This window comes from Calliphora vicina, chromosome 4, assembly GCF_958450345.1.
Source record: "Calliphora vicina chromosome 4, idCalVici1.1, whole genome shotgun sequence".
Classification (NCBI taxonomy): Eukaryota; Metazoa; Arthropoda; class Insecta; order Diptera; family Calliphoridae; genus Calliphora; species Calliphora vicina.
In genome coordinates, this window is record NC_088783.1 from 40,857,477 (window position 1) to 40,878,913 (window position 21,437).

The 21,437-nt window shown below is 28.2% G+C and overlaps 2 protein-coding genes across 13 annotated transcripts; one reads left to right on the top strand and one right to left on the bottom strand.

Moving 5' to 3' along the window:
* Positions 1 to 308: 308 nt before the first annotated feature.
* On the top strand, positions 309 to 20,892 carry sw (short wing). Of its 12 annotated transcripts, none has more exons than XM_065509771.1 (11): positions 309 to 453; positions 1,495 to 1,737; positions 1,808 to 1,954; positions 2,026 to 2,150; positions 4,245 to 4,307; positions 8,343 to 8,363; positions 9,341 to 9,388; positions 18,212 to 18,364; positions 18,434 to 18,729; positions 19,061 to 19,526; positions 19,591 to 20,892. In XM_065509771.1, exons 2-11 carry the CDS (start codon positions 1,601 to 1,603, stop codon positions 20,103 to 20,105), a joined length of 1,971 nt encoding a protein of 656 aa, XP_065365843.1. In that variant the 5' UTR covers positions 309 to 453; positions 1,495 to 1,600; the 3' UTR covers positions 20,106 to 20,892. The 12 variants fall into 12 exon arrangements, with proteins under 12 accessions (XP_065365843.1, XP_065365844.1, XP_065365846.1 ...); XM_065509772.1 differs by having other exon boundaries at positions 18,215 to 18,364; XM_065509774.1 differs by having other exon boundaries at positions 4,275 to 4,307.
* LOC135958849 (uncharacterized) lies at positions 4,143 to 6,524 on the bottom strand. The gene is made up of 5 exons (XM_065509784.1): positions 6,370 to 6,524; positions 6,099 to 6,306; positions 5,836 to 6,031; positions 5,662 to 5,775; positions 4,143 to 5,589 (listed from the first exon to the last, which is right to left on the bottom strand). Exons 1-5 carry the CDS (start codon positions 6,502 to 6,504, stop codon positions 4,626 to 4,628), a joined length of 1,617 nt encoding a protein of 538 aa, XP_065365856.1. The 5' UTR covers positions 6,505 to 6,524; the 3' UTR covers positions 4,143 to 4,625.
* Positions 20,893 to 21,437: the final 545 nt, after the last annotated feature.

Here is a 21,437-nt window from a genome sequence, read left to right on the forward strand (position 1 = left end):
GATCATTTTCAAAATACATATACATATTAGAAATTTACTATTATATCTATTGATTTTAAATTTCTATAACTCCTAAACTAAGAAATAGAGGGCAAATATGTTAACGTTTTTTTTTTCTAAAAAAAATCAAACGGAGAAAAAAAATAATATTATTTTCTTTTATTATAAATCGCTACAATTTTCAATAGAAATAAATTTAGATATTTTCCAGCGATTTTTGACAGTGGATTCTGAAGCAAAAAATTACCATCACTGATCAGAGATGTCATCAATGTTAATAAAAAGAGACAGCTATATTGAACACAATAAGAGACAACTATAATTTTAATGATTAATTGTAAAACTCGCAAAAAGTTAGGAAGATTTGTCGTTTGTGCTCCAATAAAAATATGTTAATTTAAGTACTTAAAACCTCGGAAAAATTTCTAATTTTATAATAAAAAGTTAAAAAAGGTATATACCAAGCCCAACTATAAAAATATATTAATTTAACAAAATATTCTACAAGAAAATATGAATTTTCTTTGTGTGAAAAAAACTGCATACATTATCGAAAGGTGCAGCACATCGCAGCAGCAGCGAAGTCATCGCTAATGTTGTTCAAAAAGTTTCACACAGACTTGTAAATTTTAAATGGGATTGAAGCTAGATTTACAGCCTCCTGGCCCTTTGTTATAGGGGGTTGTTAATCTTATGGGAAATTACATATTATTGAGATTAAAGGTTTGAAGAAACATTTGAAAGGTTCGCTGCAACTGCAACACACACACAAACAGCTGTCAACAGCGACACAATCCAAAATGAACTGAAGTTATTGATTATTTTTCTTCTTCATACCAGTTAAAAAAATAATGATGTGATTAAAAGTTTTAAAAGAAAAAGTTTTTAATCCTTAATAAATTATAAGAAATTCTTACGAATTTAAAAAATAAGAAAATTAATGTTAGTTCTTGTGACAAGTTATTAAAAACGATGAGAAAATATGTTAACAAAAGTGTTTTTATTATTGGTGACATCATCATTAAAGCCTAAATTGACGCATTTTTTTAACTGATTTAAGTTACACCTTAGATTTGTTAAGAACAGTTTGTTAGTCAAGTTTTTTAAGTTAATATTTGGAAAAGATGATAAAATTATAGTGAAATAAATAGTAAAATTAGGAAAACTGTTATTTTGTTAATTTTACTTGTTTAAACTAAAGTCAAAAATATAAACAATAAAAATTATTCGACCTCAAACATTTTTATATCATTTAAAAGTTCTTGAATTATGATAAATATATTTTTTATATTCCGAATAAAAAAATAGGGCGTACAAGTTATTAACTCCGAATTTTGAAACAGTTTTTTGGTAGAATCAAACTTTTTTCCGTTTCATTTTAAAGCAAAATTTTTTTTTAGATTTTTTGTTTTAAAAAATGTTTATTATGGAATCGTATATTCAACATTTTAACGAAGAAACACTTAATTTACCTTTTCAATTATTTTATTTCAGATTACGAAATCAACTTAACTTTCCCATAAAAATCTGCAAAAACCAATTCTAATTTCATTACCACCAATTGTCACAAAACACAAACAGCCAAACAATTTTAAACAAAATGGATCGTAAAGCAGAATTAGAACGCAAAAAGGCACGCTTGGCAGCTTTGCGCGAGGAGAAGGACAGACGTCGCCGTGAAAAAGAAATGAAAGATATGGAAGAAATATCTGTGAGAGCTGACAAAGATCAACGGAAGTAAATTAAAATATAAAAAAAAATCATGAAATCCCAAAAAACTCAATACGATTCAATTATTATTTTCCAGAGATTTAGATGAAATGCTTTCATCATTGGGTGTTGCACCCGTTTCAGAAGTTCTAACCTCTTTGTCCTCGGTTAATTCATTAAACTCGGATAATTCAAATACTCAAACACCCGATGTTAGTTTGCAAACAAATATGAATGGACCCAGGTATATTTGAGTTTATTTTTAATTATACACAACATAACTTAATAACAAATACAAAATTTTATTTATTTTAGTGCTATCAAAAAACCTTTAAATTTGAGTGTTTACAATGTTCAATCTACTAACATTCCACCAAAAGAAACTCTTACGTATTCAAAACAAACCCAAACCCAAAGTAGTGGCGGTCATGAACGTGATGGTACGTATTTTATATGTTTACTTGTGTTTTTACAGTTTCGTTATTAGATTTATGTATTTAACAAGTTCCCTTTTTAAAGTATACATACTAACTTTTCTGTCATTTGGAATGTCTTTTATTTGTCCTGATTATGTAATGCTGTTTATTAATATTTGTCATATTATTTCATATTCATTTTCATGAATACATATATACATATTTAGTTGAAAATTATGTGTATAATATGTAAAACTTTGACACACAACTATATCACATTGGCTAGTATAGATTTTATTTGGCAAATAAGAAAATAACAAATAATTTCTTGGTGTCTATTATGTAGTATATCCCAATTGGACGTTTGCCTTTTTTCTAAATATCATACGATATTTAAAAGGCAGGTTATACCATAATTGTATTCGATGTCGACAAATTTGTATGCATACATACATCGTAATTGCAAAATATTTTCTTTCGATTTGAATTTTAAAGTAACCACCCTAACTAAATCATTTCGACTTATACATGAGCATTTAAAATAAAACAAATTTCCAAATTAGCAGTTTATTATGGTTTATATTTATCGTTCTCAAGAAAAAAGTTTAATGAGCAATGTAAGGCCGAAACAGATTCATTGTAAGTCCATAATTTGAATACAAATACTACACTGTCAGTATTTATTCAATGTTTTATACTTAATTTCTAACTGAATGCTACATCTGGCAATTTAATTTCAAGTTTATGAAATGTATCATGTGTTGTTTTGAAAGTTTAATCTAAAAAACAGCGATCTAATAAGTATATTTTTTTAATTTTAAATGTGTGTTAAAAAAATTAATGTTTATGATTTCCATGCGAATATTAGTTTAAAATATTTCAATGAAAATTCTCCAATAAATTTGAAAATCTTACTTCTATATACATATAAGCAAATTTTAAATTTGTAAAAGATTTATAAAACAAAATTTCCATACAATTGAGGGATTCAAACGGTGTGCTATTATGTAGTATTGTCATAATGTCGTAAAATATTGTTTTAGTTTAAGCAAATTCTTGTTGTATTGTTTAAACTAAAAAATATTTTATGACATTATGACAATACGACCTAATAGGAGACCGTTTGTATCCCCCAAAAAAACAGATTATGAATATGGGGGTTTAATTTTTCATCCAAAACTCTGGGTGATTTTATCGTTAGACATTTGTGATTTTGCCAAAAAAAATCTTTTTACTTTTCAAATAAAAACTTAACTTTTCTTCTAGTACTTAAAAAGTATCTTTTCTAATCTTATAACTCATTTGACATTTGAAAATGATTTAGATTTCAAATCATAATCCATTCAATAACAAATCTGAATGTTTGTTGGTTTTTTATTATAGAGGGCTTTAACAATATAAACAGTTTAACAATATAACGCAGTTGACAGTTGTTAGGGTCTCGCATAAACATTAATTTCCTTTGGTGAACTCTTAAATTTATTTCATTATTTTTGGTTATTATTTTCCATTTTTTTTTTTTTTTTAATTTTGAATTTTATAATACAAACAAAAAAATAAATTAGCGAAATTAACATTACCCATTTTTATTTTGAATGATAATAATCTATGTATGGCAAACTTTTGCATGATTTCATATTGTATTATATAAATATTCCTATTTTAAGTCCAAAATTTATAATGTTATAAAGTTATAAAGGCAAAAAGTTGTTAAAAATACGAAATAATTGAGAATTAAAGGCTATTAAAGGCAAAAACTATTAAGTATTTGTTGTTGGTCATACCCAATAATTTGTTTGTTGAGATGGCCAAACAATATTGCAAATTTCCAAAAAAACCTTGAAAATGCAAAATTTTTTAAAGAATATTTAAGTAATATTTAAATGTTTTAAAAACATATAAAATTCTTAAAATTATATAACTATGTAGTATGTATTTAGTTTTTAACAACTTTTATTTTATAACCTCGTAAAGTAAGTTTGTATGTAGCTGTTGATTTAAATGCTAAAATTTCTATTTAAAATCCCGCCTAACAATACAATTAAAATAATATCTATGAAACAAAACAATTATTTTAAATAAGATGAAAAACGTAGTGAAATAAAATAACAAATACAGTTCTTTCTTGCCACTCCTCACCTCTGTCAGGATATATGGAGGATTGGTGGAGACCACGCAAAGGTACTGGTAATACTAATGTTTATTAATTTTTAACTAATTACAAACTAATACACAATTTTATTTGCTTTTAAGTTTCTGACGTTAATTTATATTTATCTTCTTTTATATGCTATACAGAGAAATGAGTTTATTTTTATATATATATTTTTTTATTAAAATGCACCAATATATTTTTTAAATTCATATTTTTTTTACTTTTTAAGTAATTAAAATGCTTGCCATTTTATTTATTAAGTATTCACTATATAAAAGAACAATAAACCAAAAGGCTTTCAAGTACAATATTTTAACAGGAATAAAATATAAGCAACACTTTAATTATTTAGCTTCTAGTTCATTATTGATATTTGTGCACAATTCGGCAATTTTTCGTCTTAAAACTTTACCAGTTGCGGTTTTTGGCAATTCATTCATAAAATAAACTCCACCACGTAAATATTTAAAATGTGCCATTCTATTGCTTACATGTTGATATATTTGTTCACCTGTTAGCTTGCTTCCCGGCGTTTTAACAATAGCAGCAGCTGGCAAGTGTGTAAAAATTACATGTGGCTTACCAAAAACACAAACTTCTATTATATCGCTTAGCTCTAGAATGACAACTTCAATTTCGGTAGGATAAAAATGATAGTTGTTGTATTTTAAAATATCTTTTATACGATCAACGATATAGAGATCCCCTTTATCGTTGAAATAACCCAAATCGCCACTATGAATCCATTTGTCGGAATCATAAACATTGGCTGTAGCTTTCGGATTGCAATAATAACCAGGCCATGGCCATATATTTCTTGTACATATTTCACCAACTTCACCCGTACCCAGATTTTTATTGTTATCATCAATTATTTTAACTTCTACATTGTTAACCAGCTGTCCGCAATTACCATCCTCAGTAGCCACACCTGCTGCAACAATTGCACAAACTTCAGTTTGGCCATAAGTCACAAAAATTTTGCCTTCTGGTACGTAAGGCTGTAATTTCTCTACGAAACTATAGGGCACGGCACTGCCACCAAGATAAATTAATTTCAAACTGGTTAAATCAGTTTTTTGCAATTTTGAACATGATAACAGCAAACCTATTTGACTAGGAGGTCCCAAAAATATTGTTGCTTTATATTTTTTAACAATTTCTATAAAATTTTCGGGTGTATAGGGTTGATCACTAATAATACGTGTTACATTTCTAGCTGTATTAATAAGTAAACCTAATAGGCCTGATATCCAGTACAGTGAACTAAAACATAGAAATCGTCCCTGAACAGAGTCGAAACCAAAGCTGAAATAATTAAAATTATTTTAATATTGTAACATTTAAATTGATTATGATTTTCTATCAAAAAATGCTTACATATGAGTCATAATGCTAAAATGTGTCAAGCAAACTCCTTTTGGTAAACCGGTAGTTCCGGAAGAGCACAGAATTGCAGCCAATTGATTAGTCCCCATTTTTAAATCAACGCATCTATAAAAACATTTATTTTGATAAATTATATTAAATATTTTTGTATACAAATTTACTTACTTGAATTCCTGTTCTCTTTGAGTTTCTTTCAAAAGATCTGCTAATTTTGGTACATTTTCTAAACAATCATTTATTGTATAAATCACTGAGGAATGGAGATTACATTCTTCAAATGCTTCTTTTACAGTTTGATAAATCCCTGCATCACAAAACATTAATTTGGGCTTTGTAATTGAATAAATGTGTTTAATGCCATCTGTAAATAAACAAATGTAGATCAAGGCACTCACTCACACATTATTTTAAATTACTTTACATTATACCTTTATCAAAACTTGTATCCAAAGTACTAATGACTAGACCTCTAAAAAGGCAACCAAACACTAAACAAGCCAAATAATCACTATTAGCTGCACAGATACCAACTATTTCACCTTGTTCTATTTTCAAATCTTCTAAATGTTGAGCCACACGTATTGATAATAATAAAATTTCTCTATTAGTCAGCTCCCTGCCGGTACGATGAGAAATCTATAAAAAAGTAAGGACAGTTAGTATTTATGTATGTAGTTTCAATGCAAATTGATTATATACCTGGCCAATACCTTCCGGATTCTTTTGTAAACTTTTTAAAATCACCATACCTACGGAGTTTTGGGAGCCATATTGTGTATCTGTTTTATTTCCACTCCATATTTTCTCTAACTCATTGTAGGTTGTTTTCGCCATACTTGCCCTAGCACGCACTCGTTACAAGCAATAGTTTAAATATGTAAAAATGTTAACCATTTTATAATAACTTGCTGTAACTGATAAGCTTTACATCTTTGTTTTTACATATTTTTGTTAACTAATCTCCAGATTATCAGTATGGAAATATTTTTAAATTTAATCTTGGTTGATTAAAACGTGATGTTTATGATATTTTTTTTAAAGGTATAACAAAAATGTTAAAACATTTTCAGCTCAGTCAGTTTACATTAGAGGTTCATTCGGAGTGCAATTAATCATATACCGTTGTATGGAGATTATATTGAATAATAAACATACTATTAGAGAAGAGTACAACCGATCGATATTGATATTATACAAACTTCAAAGCCTATTAAATAGGCCCTATTTATTGGCTTGTCTGCAGAAACAACCAGACTGACAGTTCAGCACATTAGTTTCATTATATTTACAATATCTGAAATAATTTCAGAATAAGAAAAAAAATATATAAAAAAAATTATTTGAAATAATAGAGGTATATTTGAACTGGGGGCATATACGAGCGAATACTTAGTCAAGCGTGCAAATTTTTTTATTTTTGGTATCCCATTATTCGATATCGAATAAAATGTATAGAAATGTATTTTGATTGATCTTAATAAATTTGAGTTTTAAAAAAAGGAAGGATTTGTGGCTATTTTAGAAATTAGGGAAAGGGCATTGATATCACACTATATGGAAATCGTAGTCCAAGGGCCACTGAATGGAACCATAATAGTGGGACATGTAAAATTATTTCGGGGTTCTAATGAATTTACCCCTACACCAATCACTCCTGGAGGGAACTAAGACTTTGAGCACACTCCCTTAAGATTTACAAATCCATTATTTTTTTTTTTATGAAAAATTAGCTGATAAATAAGTTTTTGGAAGCCATTTTTGAGTGGAAAATGTCCGCATTTTATTCGATTATATATCCCGGCCATTTATGGATCGATGTTGTGGTTGATTTTTTATATATTTAACAAGTAATTTTTTCAATAAAACGAAACAATACACGATGTATTGGTACATGTATGTTTTAGCTATATTTGGGGCGCTGACTCTAAATCGTTTTCACTCTCAACGTTTTCTTTTTTTTTCCAACTTTGCACTCTTGTAGCCTATTTCTCATTTCACTGACAATCATGTGTTAGTAAGAATCAACGAATTAAATTTTATTAAATTTCGGGTTTTGATATTTAGTATAGTATTGTAGTGTTGTTAAATTGTATTTATGTCATTGAATAGAAATAGCGACAAGTAGCAACAGTTTTGTAATTTAATTGTGATGTTATAAAATATAGCCTTGAACTCCCATATTAATTCAAAGCATCAACTACATATGAAATCACTTTTAAACATCCCGCCATCAAAATTTCACAAAAAAATAGTTTCGTCCACAAAAAAAATATAGGACCTGATTCAAGAACAAGTTTACAAATAATTTTCGAGTGTTATTCATACATACAAAGATTTGAGAATTGTTTTTCGTTCATGTTTCTGAATAAGAAAGTTAATTTTTTAATATTTAATTATCAGCAAAAACAAAATTACCAAAAAATAATTCAAATAATTCACTAACTCAAGAACTGGCTCATTCCTAATCCTAAAAGAATAAATAGATACTAGTTTCAGTTTTAAATTTCAACATTGTCATTTTGGTTTATTGTTCGAATAATCGACATACATATTTTTTGTACATACAAAAGTACAACACACAAATTGAATTTATTTGCAATAATTTTTATTTTTTATAAATTATTTACTAATTGAAAATTATTTCTTTTCTTCTGTTCTGTGCAATTTTTTAGCTCATGCTACGGATTATTATGGTGAGTTTGATGATTTGTGTAAAAAGTATTCGATTGTAGAATTATGTAGATTTTTTTTTTGTTAGTTTCTTTGATTTTTTGTTTATCAATCTCAATTTATGTGTAGTTTATTAGTTTTTGAAATTCTTCTTTTAGTTTCTATATAAATTTCTATATTTAGCTTAGTAAATTTGTTTATATATGTATATTGATTTTTTTGTTTCGTTTTAATTTTTTTTTTTACAACTTCTAAATATTGTTAACTTAAAATCCGGTTAACAATTTCAATTATTTCTTAATAATGATATATAAATATATATTTTTTTTTAATTTTGTATATAAAATATTGCATAACGTATAGAAAACAAGAAGTCACCAACAATGATTTATTTTTCTCCACCCATTTTTTATAATTTCAATTGACAAATTAACATATATATAAATATTTAATTTCGTTATTAGTTTTAAACAGAAGTTTTAGCAGTTTAACAACCAGCAGTTCCATAATTAAACACTTTAAGTGGTTAATTGTGAAATTGTTTTTTTTATATTTTCTATTAGAATTTTTTATTTATTTATTATTATTATTTATTTTTTTTTTTTTTCATTAAACTAGTTTAAGTTAATTAATAATTTTTAAGTTTCAAAAATCATTCATTCTTAAGTTTTTAACATTTATAATTATTATTTACGTTTTTGAACACTATGAGTCTGTGTTTAACCCTTTCAAAGTTTTAACCACAAGTCATTAAACCAAATTAGGGGTGAATTTCACTACTGCATGTTTTCAATATTCTCAAATTCCCAGAAAAACGCTAGATATTTTTTTTATTTTTTAACCTGATTTTTTTTAATTTAATATTTTTATAGAACTTTTTTTTGGGGTTTAATCATTAAATTTTACTATTATTTTTCATTAATTCAAAATAATGACTACAAAAATACCAAAAAAACCTAAATCAAAACCGCATTGTGATTATAATTTTCTATTTTTCAAGATGAATACAATCTAAATCCGGGTTTAGAATGGGAGGATGAATTCACAGGTAGGTACTCTTTGAATTTTTGCAAACAGTGACGGAATCGACATGAAGCAAAATAGGAACGTCAAAATTTTTTTAACTTGAATACTGGTAACTTAGGATCGCATATTTAATTAATTAAACAAACAAAAAAAGAAACCTAAGTTAAATATTTTAACATGCACTTGATATTCCTCTCTTTCAAAATTTTTAAAATTTATTTTTAGACCTACTCTTCTATACATATAATCTCTCTATCTTTCTTTCGATTGTTACGTTAAATTCATACAAAATTAAAATAAATTCATAATTATATGTGTTAATGCTTTTGTAAATGTTATTTTTCATATCTACATATAAAGATACTTATACATTTTTATATACATATTATATTCATATACTCGTTTCATATTATGTATAATAATCTGTTGCCTTGCTTTAAAATCAGTTTCGAATTCTATGTTTTTTAACTTCTAATTCAGCCTGTGTACACATGTATGTTTTACGCAAAATATTTAAACTCAAATATGAAATATGAAGCATTTTTAGATGATTTTTTTTTAGTTTTCGAACCATGAAATATTATTGAAATACTATAATCAAAACGACCTAATATTAGATTTCTTATTAGGCCGAAAATAAAGAAAAATATTGATAATACATATAGTATATAGACATGCAAACGAAGTCAACATCAACAATTTACTTAGGAACATGTATAATACATCAATATATCGGATATGAAAGATCGAAACAAAAATCAAGTTAATAAAGCACAAATCTGCCAGAAAAAAATTCAAACTTCTGGCAAATACTGATTTGTATCTAAAAATGTTATCGTTATTGTATAAGTTATTGGAAATACAGCTGTAATGAAAAGAACTTTCACTACAATTCTAAATCTATATTTCCTATGCCATGATATAAGGTTCAATTATTGGTAGTTGATTGTTATTATAAAAAATAAGAATCAACTCCTCCTTTTCCCAAAAGCGTTTTAAAATTCCTACGTCTCTGACTAGCCTGCGCACAGGTAACACCTCGCTCACATTGGAGAGAGACAGAAGACCAGACATTATACCAGTTGTCGGCATAAAGATAATGTGGAATATGAATTATAATAACTAGTTAAGCACTTTCTTTCTCTGTTGTAATCTGACCAGTTATTGATTGTGATTTTTGTTTCTTATTCGGCCAAAGAGTGCTATATTTGGCTGTACCGAATATTATGTGCCCTTCACCAAAGTTGGTTAAATAAATTTCTGGCGACAAGACAATTTAGTGAAAAAATTTAGAAATAATTTTGGTGGAAAAAATTTGGTGAACAAATTTAGGTAGTCGCGGTTTTTTGCCTATATCTCAGTAATTTGTGGGCCGATTTTCTCGATTTTAAATAGCAACCGATGTTGGAGCTTTCGGAAAGTTGATTTCAAGCAATGTGACGGACATGGCAATATCGACTCCGCTATCTATAACGATCCAGATTATATCCAGTATATCTTTAAGGTGTCGCAAATGTAAAAATTACAAACGGTATGACAAACCCTTGCCACCACTTATGGTGTAGTTTTTTTTAGATTCATTAAATTTTTATGATAGAATAAAAAACAAATATTTATAGATTTTATGTCGGTCAAAATGTCATTGATATCGGTGATAGAACAAAAGCACATAAGAAATATATTCGAATTTTAAAAATGCTTCATTTTTTCCATATTTTATATAAAGCATGCATTAACACAGTTTTCATTTCGATTAATTGTCAATAACACCTAAAAACATAAACTTTTCAGCAAAAAAATAAATTAATAAATAAAACTAACAAATTTCCTAACCCCCCCTCCAGGAACTTTAAAACTAAAGCATCCTTTTTACAAATTCTAAAATCATGTGTTTCTAAATGGTTACAAGCATACATGTCATTGAGGAAAATTCTAAATTGTGTATAGCAAATTGTAAAGGCTGCTTTCTCTAATAGTCTTATCCACCCCTCATTAGTTCCCAGCAAAAAAAGTGAGGAAGAAGATGCAGAATTTTCACAACAAATAGCATGCTTGATGTACTTCCAATTTTGGTGAAAAAGCTATGAATTTTACATTAGCTTGTCATTGGAGGGATGTTGTTAATTTTTGACAACTTGTTACTTAATAAATTCGATGCTTTCGATGCGATTAAATTTCGATTTTAAGGTGTTATTTTAATGTAGGTAGTGGATACCTATATTTTTTGGCATCTTGGATGGAAATATAAATAATAGAAAAATCGAAATCGCCATAGTGGTTGCGGAGATATGGCTGAACCGATTTTTATCAAATTTTCAGTGAATCTTCAAATTTCAAATTTTTACACTATAGCGCTAATGACACTATACGTAATGATTTAAAGGTCAGTAATTGTGGCCAAACTTTTGCAAATAAAAAAAAGTTAAAAAAAATCAAAAAAAAAAATTGTCAAAAAATTATTTTTATTTTTTCATTCGAGAAATAACAACTTTGTCAAAAGACCACCTCAGTGTTTCGGGTGCGATGTCAGGTCGGGGGAGTCCGTGCTTTTTTTTGTCCGACACTATATATTCAAATCGAGATGCAATATAAAACAGAATTATTGTAAGGGCCAGCAACGCGGACCGGGTTCAGCTAGTGTAGTTATAAAATTTATGAAACAATGGTTGATTAATTTTAATGATTAAAAAATGTAAAAATTGTTTGTATACCAATTTTTACAGGTTTTAATAAATTTTAAAAAATTCAAAAAATGTAGGAAACAATTACATCAACAAAATATTTATAATTCAGTGTCAAATACCCATATTTAAAATCACATCTTCAGAGGTAGAAAAGATTCATTTGCAACTTTAGATGTGATTAAAATGTCATATGTAAAGATGCACTTCCATTATTTTTTGCTGGGTTGTTAAACACATAAAATGTTCATATATTTAAGGATAAATTGAATATTCCCAAATTATATATTTTTATTTTAAATTTAAACTAAAGTAATCATAAGATATGTTCGTTGATTTTAATAATAACTATTCTGTGTACATTCAAAATCAAAATTTGTTTTAAAAATCGAGGAGACACATAGAGAGGAATCTCTAAAAAATGCAGAAAAAATTATATGCATAAGTGTTGTTGCTTTCCCAGCAAACTCAAATGTTTGAAAAATTATGGCTTTTTCATTTGATATCAAATGTAATTTAAATTTTCTCATAAAATGTTTAAGTACTCTCCTAATTGTGAGTAAACTAAACCTTTTTTCACAATATAGGCTTTTTTATTTGATTACATTTGATTTATTTAAAATATCTCAAAAAAAATATTGGAAAAATCATAATTATCAAATGTTTTGTTATAATTCTTTTCAAAAAGGCTTTGATTTAAAATTATTCTCAATTTAAGTTTAAACCTCCATTTTTGCTAGGATCTTACAGTTTTTAAACCAATGACTTTGGTTCTTGGCAATTGCATTTCCTCTCTATGTGTCTTCCCTATGTCCAGAGTATTTGAAAATTAGCAATAAGTAATTTTAACTATTTTTAATATTTATAGAAATTTTCAATTATTCTGAATTTACATTTAAATTTGAAACAAAATCAACGAATTAGTCTTAGCTAAAGGGTGAGCAAATTTGAGGTTACGAAGTAAATTAGCTTAAAAACACAGTTTTTTAAACAAATTTTAGTAAAGTAGAAATATGGGAATTAATAATAGAATATGATGCCGGGCCTCTTTCACAACATTTCGGATCACATTTTGCAAAAAGCCTTAGCTTATCTTGTCAATGCAGCGCCAAATTTAATTTTTCAGAGCATCAGTTGTTTGTGGCTTGTTCACTTAAATCGGGCCTTTAATTCCTCATGCAACAACTGAATTGTGTGGCTGGCTTTGTGCCGTGGAGTCGTCTTGCTGAAACCAAATATCACTGATATCAAGAATACAGCTTGATTACAATTGGGACCACAACCACTGTCGACAATGAGTTTACATATACCTATTTTGTATGTAAAGCAAAAAACCGCATTATGATGTCTCCAGCTGACAAAATACATTTTGTTTTATTTTTGCAGCTTTATGTAAAAAGAAGCATTACTTTATAATTTTTTTAGTTAAACGTCTAAAATTAATTCTATCTTGACATGTCAATTCTACACATTTCATTTGACAGCCAATTTACTTTCTAACCTCGAATTTGCCCACCCTTTACTATATAACTTTTTATAAATTCTAAAATTTCAGTAAAATCAAAAATTGTGTAACTAAACAAATTGTAAATTATTGAAATTGTTTGGCAATTTAAAACTGTATACACATTTTTAATAAATGTTCCTAATTTGTATTCATTGATCGGTGTATGATTTCTACATAATATCTTCCTACATATTATCGATATAAGTAATTTTCAAAATTTCATCGAAACACCAACCAACACCTCCTCTAAAACAAATAAAAATAATGGAAAAATAATTCTTTAGCACTTAAAGCATAAATTGTATTTATTTTTTAAGTAATTTCTATAGAATAATTATTATAAAATAACAACAAAAAGAAAATATTCATTTTATATATATTTTTTACATATAATACTACTTACTACAGACCAGCTCTATTAAAAATAATAAAACATCAACAGTAATTTATTGAAATTAAAAAATTGGGTGGAGAAATTTTTTATATACATACAAAAACAAACAAACGTACATTTAATTTAAAATACTATTTGTTATTATTGAAAAGTCAATTTGATTTGTAAAATAATTACTATATAGTATAAAATATCGTACATATTGGCTTTAAAATGTGCACTACATCAAAACCAGCTGTTAATTAATAATCAATCAATCATTCAAATTAATTACTTCTTCTGTACAATCTAAATCTAAATTAAAATTTTGAATTTATATGTACTTATAATAATTAATATGTACTATGTATTTGATTTTTCCAAATTTATACTTTTGGTTTGTTTTTGGTGTTTTGTTTATGAATAATAATTTAAAAAAAAATAATTTGTAAACATTGGCATTTTAGGTCTAACCTCTTTTAGGTGTTAAACAATGATACTTCTTTCCAACTTTAATATGTGTTTGTGTGTGTCTAAAATTAACAAATTTGTTTTGACAATAAAAATTCTAATACTTTTTATTTCCTCAAGCAACTTATACACAAAATATCATGCACTCGACAAGGTAATTTTGTATAAAAAACAAAGAAAGCCATCGAAATATTTTACTTAAAAACTGTGTGTGTTTGTGTCCATTATAAATTGTTAACATTTTTCTATTATTATGATTATGATTATTTTGCACTAATTTTTTCCAGCTTGTTTTTTTATATTAAACATACGAGTTACATTAAATTTTTACCATTTTGCAGCTTTAATTGAATTAAAAACTTCATTTTGTATATTATTCTGTTCATATTTTCGTTCTTTTTAACACTTATGCACGCATTCTTAATAAACAAACAAACAAATAATTTGTGTTTTTAACTTTATTTAAATAAAATTAACAAAAATTTGTACATACAATTGGACACAGTGTAAAATTAGGTTTATGCATAATTTTTAATTTAGCAAAAATATGTCAATTCAATTTAAAATTAGAAAAATTAGTCCAAACAATCTAAACAAATACGAAAAAATTGGAACAGAGTATCCGAAATTGGCTTGATTCGTTCTTGGCCTCAAAAGATGATCAGTTCTTTTGGCGCGAAATCCATAGGTTTCAGAAAGATGGGAAAAGCTTATAGCTACAATGGTCAATACTGTGAATAAATTTATATTGTACTAATGTAAGCTACAAATTTTAAAAAATTACTCATTTTTAAGTCATACACCCAATATTTTTAATTTTTGTTGTAAAAATGAAAAAAAAATAATAATTCTCATCAATCTAGCGACATTAAAATAGAAGAAAAAGATCGATCGATTCAAAAATTAAAAAAGTCGACCTAATATATATTATGGATTTTAGCTATTGAAAATCAGCAAAATCGATCCCGAAATCCCAAAAATTAGAAACAGATCTATCAGAAATATCGGTCAAATCCACTAGTGGTTTAAAATTTAGAAATCATTGCGAGTTGAGGTCTCTACACTCGAAACAATTGAAAAAATCACGATATGGTGTTGCCCGTAATTGAAAGTGCGAGAGATTGTGGAAGCCATATGCATCTCACATGGCTCAGTAGTTTCAATTTTAAATGATCACTTGGGTATAAGAAAGCTTTCCGCAAGATGGCTGCGCGTTTGCTTACAATCCAGTGCACAAGAGTGTGTACCCTACTCCTGCAGTTTCCATGGCGATGTGATGTGACGAAACTCAATCGATTTGAAAATGTATGATGAATTTCGATAAATTTCAAGAAAAAAATTTTAAGAAAAGTGTGTATTTTCAGCACGATAAGGACAAGAGAAAATGCAAATAATTTAAAAGAATTTAATCATTCAAGTTTTCTTTAATTCAAATTCATTACAAAAGAGATTAATAAAATTAATTGAACGAATATATTTTTCTTCAATTCAAGTCTATGACAAATAGTCTTTAGACATTTTTATTTTCAATTCTATTTTGAATTGAAAGACTTTGTTTTGTGAGTAGTGGTTTTATGAATTAAAATTTAGTAATTCTGAATTAAGCTTAAATTTAATTAATTCGAAGCTGACATATTTTTTTATCGAAAAATTATTAAAGAAACTTTAAATAGACCCATTTCTAGATAACTACAAAAAATCGCAAACACTAAAGTCCAAAACTGTTTCTTTAGTGAATTAGTTTTACTCTCCAATAAACGCACTTATTCGACCGATTGTAGACAGATTCCTAACATCAATTAATGAACTAGTTTCGAAGTTCACAACTTCAAACTAAAATCAAAAAATTGGGATCTCTTAATTTTTAAAATTTTTTCAGAAACAAGCTCTGGAAAGCATTCATTTGTATATTGACTCAAAATGTCACTGACAAATAACTTTTCGTCACATTTTTTAAAGTATTTATTGATTTATCTAACACAATTCCTTTCCAATCGTAAGTGGAATTAATTCCCTATTTTGCTTATTCAGAAAAAGTAAATCGATTTTTTTTTCGAAATGAAACCACTTGTTTGTAATTATTTGTTTTTCTAAATTTTTTTACAAATTTCTTCCTAAACTTTAATAATATACAAAATCATGTCAAATTAAAATCATAATAACAGTTGGGTTATTATGTAACTCCTTTCGAAAAAAAAATTCGTTCGAATTTGTATGCTTTATAGATTGTATTTCGAAAGTGTTTCGTTTCGAATCGAATTACATAATAACACCCCAGAATTATTAACCCCTAGATTCATAAACAGTATTCAATTTATGTCCGATAGACTAGACAATAGTGCAGTTCCGATAGACTAGACGATAGTGCATTGGACTATCAATCTAAGGGTTGCGCTTTAGATTCCCGCCAGAGACTGGGTGTATCTGCAGACAAGCAAAATGCTTTGCTGTTTATGTCCTTGGAATTTATACGTCTCACTCTTGTAACATGCGCTTGTTTTGACATAACCTAACATTATTGTTTAGTTTCCACGATATGCTAGTGGATAGCTGATGAAACTACACTGCTTTCTACATGTGAAAGTAATGTCCCAGCAATTTGTTAGATTTTTATCTTATTGTAACAAAAACGAAGGAAATTTGCAGAAGCAACATTTCATACATTTTACAGGGTGTGGCAATTGAATCGTTACATCATCTTTATTGCGATATAGGAACACGTCGGTTTTAGTTACATAACTAAAAAATCAAAAATATATTTTGGGGGTGGTAAAAAAATATTAATTTAAATTTTCAAAAAAATCCAATATAGACTTTTAAATAATAAGCAAAAGATTGGAGGTTTATCATCATACTGCTTCAAAAGTCATTAAACATTACAAGGAAGGCTTAAACATTGAAAGAAAGCCTAGATCAGGAAGAATAAACGGTCTAACAGATATTGGTAGGGCAAAACAAGTCGAACAAAAATTCATCTTTAAAGCCCGCCCACTCGAAAGGGGTGGGTGGCGCATAAAAATATTCTATAAAAAATACGGTTTCCCAGATATAGTCAAAAAATTCAACTTTGAAGCCGCGAAAATAGGCGTGGCGGAGAGTTTTTAAAAGAAAAGGCAATGGATTGGAGTAGGAGTAGGAGTAGGACATTATTTATATTTTGTTTAAAAATTTTTGATGACAGGATAATATTGGAAGTAACTACAATTTTCCCAAAAATAGGTGATATTCAAAGTAAAAAATAATACAAATGACTTGAATTCAGATGACAAACATGGTTTTCGAAATTTATTTGCTACTAGATATGAAGCTTAGAGAATTCATAGGTAATGGTACATAGATGTATGTATAAATAAAATTTATTATTGTTTTATTATTGAATGCCAACATTTAATTGATTGTAAATACTAAAAAAAAAGAACATACAGAATATTTAAAATTATTATTTTATTCCATTTAGCCACACACACTACTATTATAATTAAAATCACCTTTTCAATAGGCTTTTGCAACACATGGCTTTCTATTGAGTAATGAAATGCTTTTGTTACTAAAACACAGTGCACACAATTTATTCCAATCAATGTTAACTTGGAAGAGATCTTGTTTATGCCAAGATAATTAAAACGAAACCAAAAGATATCTTTAAAAAGTGTAAAATAATAAAAATTAAATTCAAATTGAAATAAATACAAAACGAAACAAAAAATAGAAAAAAAAACAGTAGTAGAATTTGTTCCTGTTCTGTCGATTGTCATGTTCCTTTAGCTGTGTTAGTTTTTATACCTTAAACAGTGCTTGCATTTGATGCCCAAGGAGATGACGAAGAGAGTTCTCTACCACATTTGGATGGATTCACTTCAAAATTGCCACCCGGCTACTTGACGCATGGTTTGCCGACAGTGAAGGATGTTGCACCAGCCATCACGCCCATGGAACAAAAGAAAGAGCAGGAGGAAAAGAAAGAGAGTATGAATTAAACAAATATCATTTGTTGTTTTTTTTATTGGTTTTAAAAAAAAAATGCATTTATTTCAGTTAAGGAACTATCGGAGGAACAAAAACAGATGATTATCTTATCGGAGGACTTCCAAAGGTTTGTAGTACGTGCCGGTCGCATTATGGAACGGGCTATTTCGGAGAACGTTGACATCTATTTGGATTATATTGGTGGCGGTGAAAACGAAGAGGCAAATGATGAAAAATCGCATGCACGCCTCTCTTTGAATCGTGTTTTCTATGATGATCGCTGGTCGAAAAATCGTTGTATTACATGCATGGATTGGTCTACACATTTTCCCGAATTGGTAGTGGCTTCCTATCATAATAACGAGGTAATTGACGATGATGGCATAGTTATAGCTATCACCATTAGTGGTAAGAGTATTTATATGTTTGTCATTCCGTTTGTAATTACCGAACACTCCAAATAACTTTCATGATTCGTTCGGTTGTTATTTAAATCCGGAAAAATTGGCTGTGATTTAAGCAAAAAACCACGACTACCTCAATTTTTGACAACATTTTTCGCCAACAATTTTTTTCAACTAAAATAGTTTTCAACATTTATCTTAAAGTGTAATTTGGCTATTCGGCACTTCTGAAAAAAGCTCTCTTACTCTTTATATTTAAATTAATGATTTTTTTTTTTTTTTTTGATTTTAGGAAAGCCCCAATGAACCGGATGGTGTTGTCATGGTTTGGAATACAAAATTCAAGAAGAACACACCTGAAGATGTATTCCATTGTCAAAGTGCTGTCATGTCGACTTGCTTTGCCAAGTTCAATCCCAATCTTATTTTGGGCGGCACTTATTCCGGTCAAGTTGTACTCTGGGATAATCGTGTACAGAAACGTACCCCCATACAACGTACACCCCTTTCAGCTGCAGCTCACACCCATCCCGTTTATTGTCTACAAATGGTTGGTACACAAAATGCTCATAATGTCATCTCGATTTCATCCGATGGCAAATTATGTTCGTGGAGTTTGGATATGTTGTCACAACCGCAAGATACTTTAGAATTGCAACAGAGTCAGAAGAAGGCCATAGCCATTACCTGTATGGCATTCCCGGCCAATGAGATTAATAGTTTAGTGATGGGCAGTGAAGATGGTTACGTTTATTCGGGTAAGTTGCAAATGGATTTACAGCGAAAAATAAAAATTTAATTGGTATTTGTTTTTTATGGCAGCATCCCGTCACGGTTTACGTTCTGGAGTCAATGAAACATTTGAGAAACATGTCGGCCCTGTTACTGGCATCTCGACACATTACAACCAATCCTCACCTGACTTTGGCCATTTGTTCCTTACATCTTCCATCGATTGGACCATCAAACTGTGGTCGTTAAAGGATACCAAACCTTTGTACTCGTTTGAAGATAACTCCGATTATGTTATGGATGTAGCCTGGTCTCCCATTCATCCTGCTCTCTTTGCTGCTGTCGATGGTAGTGGTCGTCTTGATTTGTGGAATCTGAATCAAGATACCGAAGTACCCACAGCATCTGTGGTAGTTGATGGTGCTCCAGCTTTGAATCGTGTGTCGTGGATGCCAAATGGCCAGCATGTCACAGTGGGTGATGATGGTGGCCATTTGTATGTCTACGATGTGGCAGAGCATTTGGCGCAACCATCAAGGGATGAATGGTCTAGATTTAATGCTACTCTAAATGAGCTCAAAATGAATCAAAACGATGAGGTTTAAGGAGAAGAATAAGAAACTGTAACGAAAAAGAAGATGAAAAAGAAAACGAACAAAGCATGATGAATTTTATTTATACAGCTTTTAAAAAATACTTTTATATAAAGTTGTTTCAAATGGCAATTTTACAATAATTATTTAGCATTATTATTCTTTCATTTTCTTCTTTTAATTTTCTTTTTTTATTCAAATATTTTAAAACATTTTCTTTTCATCGTTTCCCCTCTGTTCTTGGTATTAGATCTAGTTCATATTTCGTCCCTTTATTTCTTTTTAATTTCAGTTTTAATTTGTATCTCTACTTCTTAATATTATTTTATTTCTCCTTAAAAGTATTATTGTAAGTTCATTAAAAATGAAAGTTTTCCCCCTACATAAATTAACAACAAAAAAACTAATAATAAATTGTTAAACAATTTTAATTTGTATTAAATTTTTTTGTACATTTTTTTTTAAACAAAATTTAAAACAATTTTTTGTATAACAGTCTTATATTTTATGGTATTATATTACGACTTTAAATATAATTTTCTAAATATTAAATCTTTTCAAAAAGATATTATAATCGGATAACTTAAATCGGTTAATGGCAGTTATTCTCTAAGAAAATGTAGTGACAAACTCTATAAAAATTCAATTAAATGTCACTCAAAATATACATAAAAAAAACTAATATTGTATGAAGAAGAATAAAGTCTACAAAAAAACTGAAATTACCTATTAAGCAGATCTACATAAATATTTATTGAAACAAAATTATAATAAATATACATATATGATTTATTGGAAACATGTTTTTGTAGGATTATTTACTGTCAGCGTATACCTTAGTTCAATACCTTTCAAATGACATAATTTTCATTAAAATTGGCTGGTAAGTACAGAAATAGTGTTCTTTTATTTTATATGGCATTTGTACTTAATGTATTTGTAGAGTTTTGCTCTGGCAATGCTGTACATCAACATGGGCAAATTTTTTGATGTTGGCAATGCCGACATTAATGTTCTGACAGCGCCATCTATTGAGCGGCATGATTTTTTTCGAGCAAAATAAAAACATGTCGTCCAACAGATGGCGCTGTTATGAGGTATATCCAGGGTTGCCAACTCTACTAATTAATGAAATATACGGGATTTCTTTAAAACGCTATATCTCAGAATCTACTGAACCAATTTAAATGATTTTGGATTCATACGATTGGAAATTATTTCTAGTTTCTGTACATATGGTTGGCATATCGTTTTAGATATTGTATCTCTTTCAAATTCCATGAATGTGTGCAATTTCTTTATCTCAGGATTTACTGAACCGATTTAAGATATTTTTTTACTGAT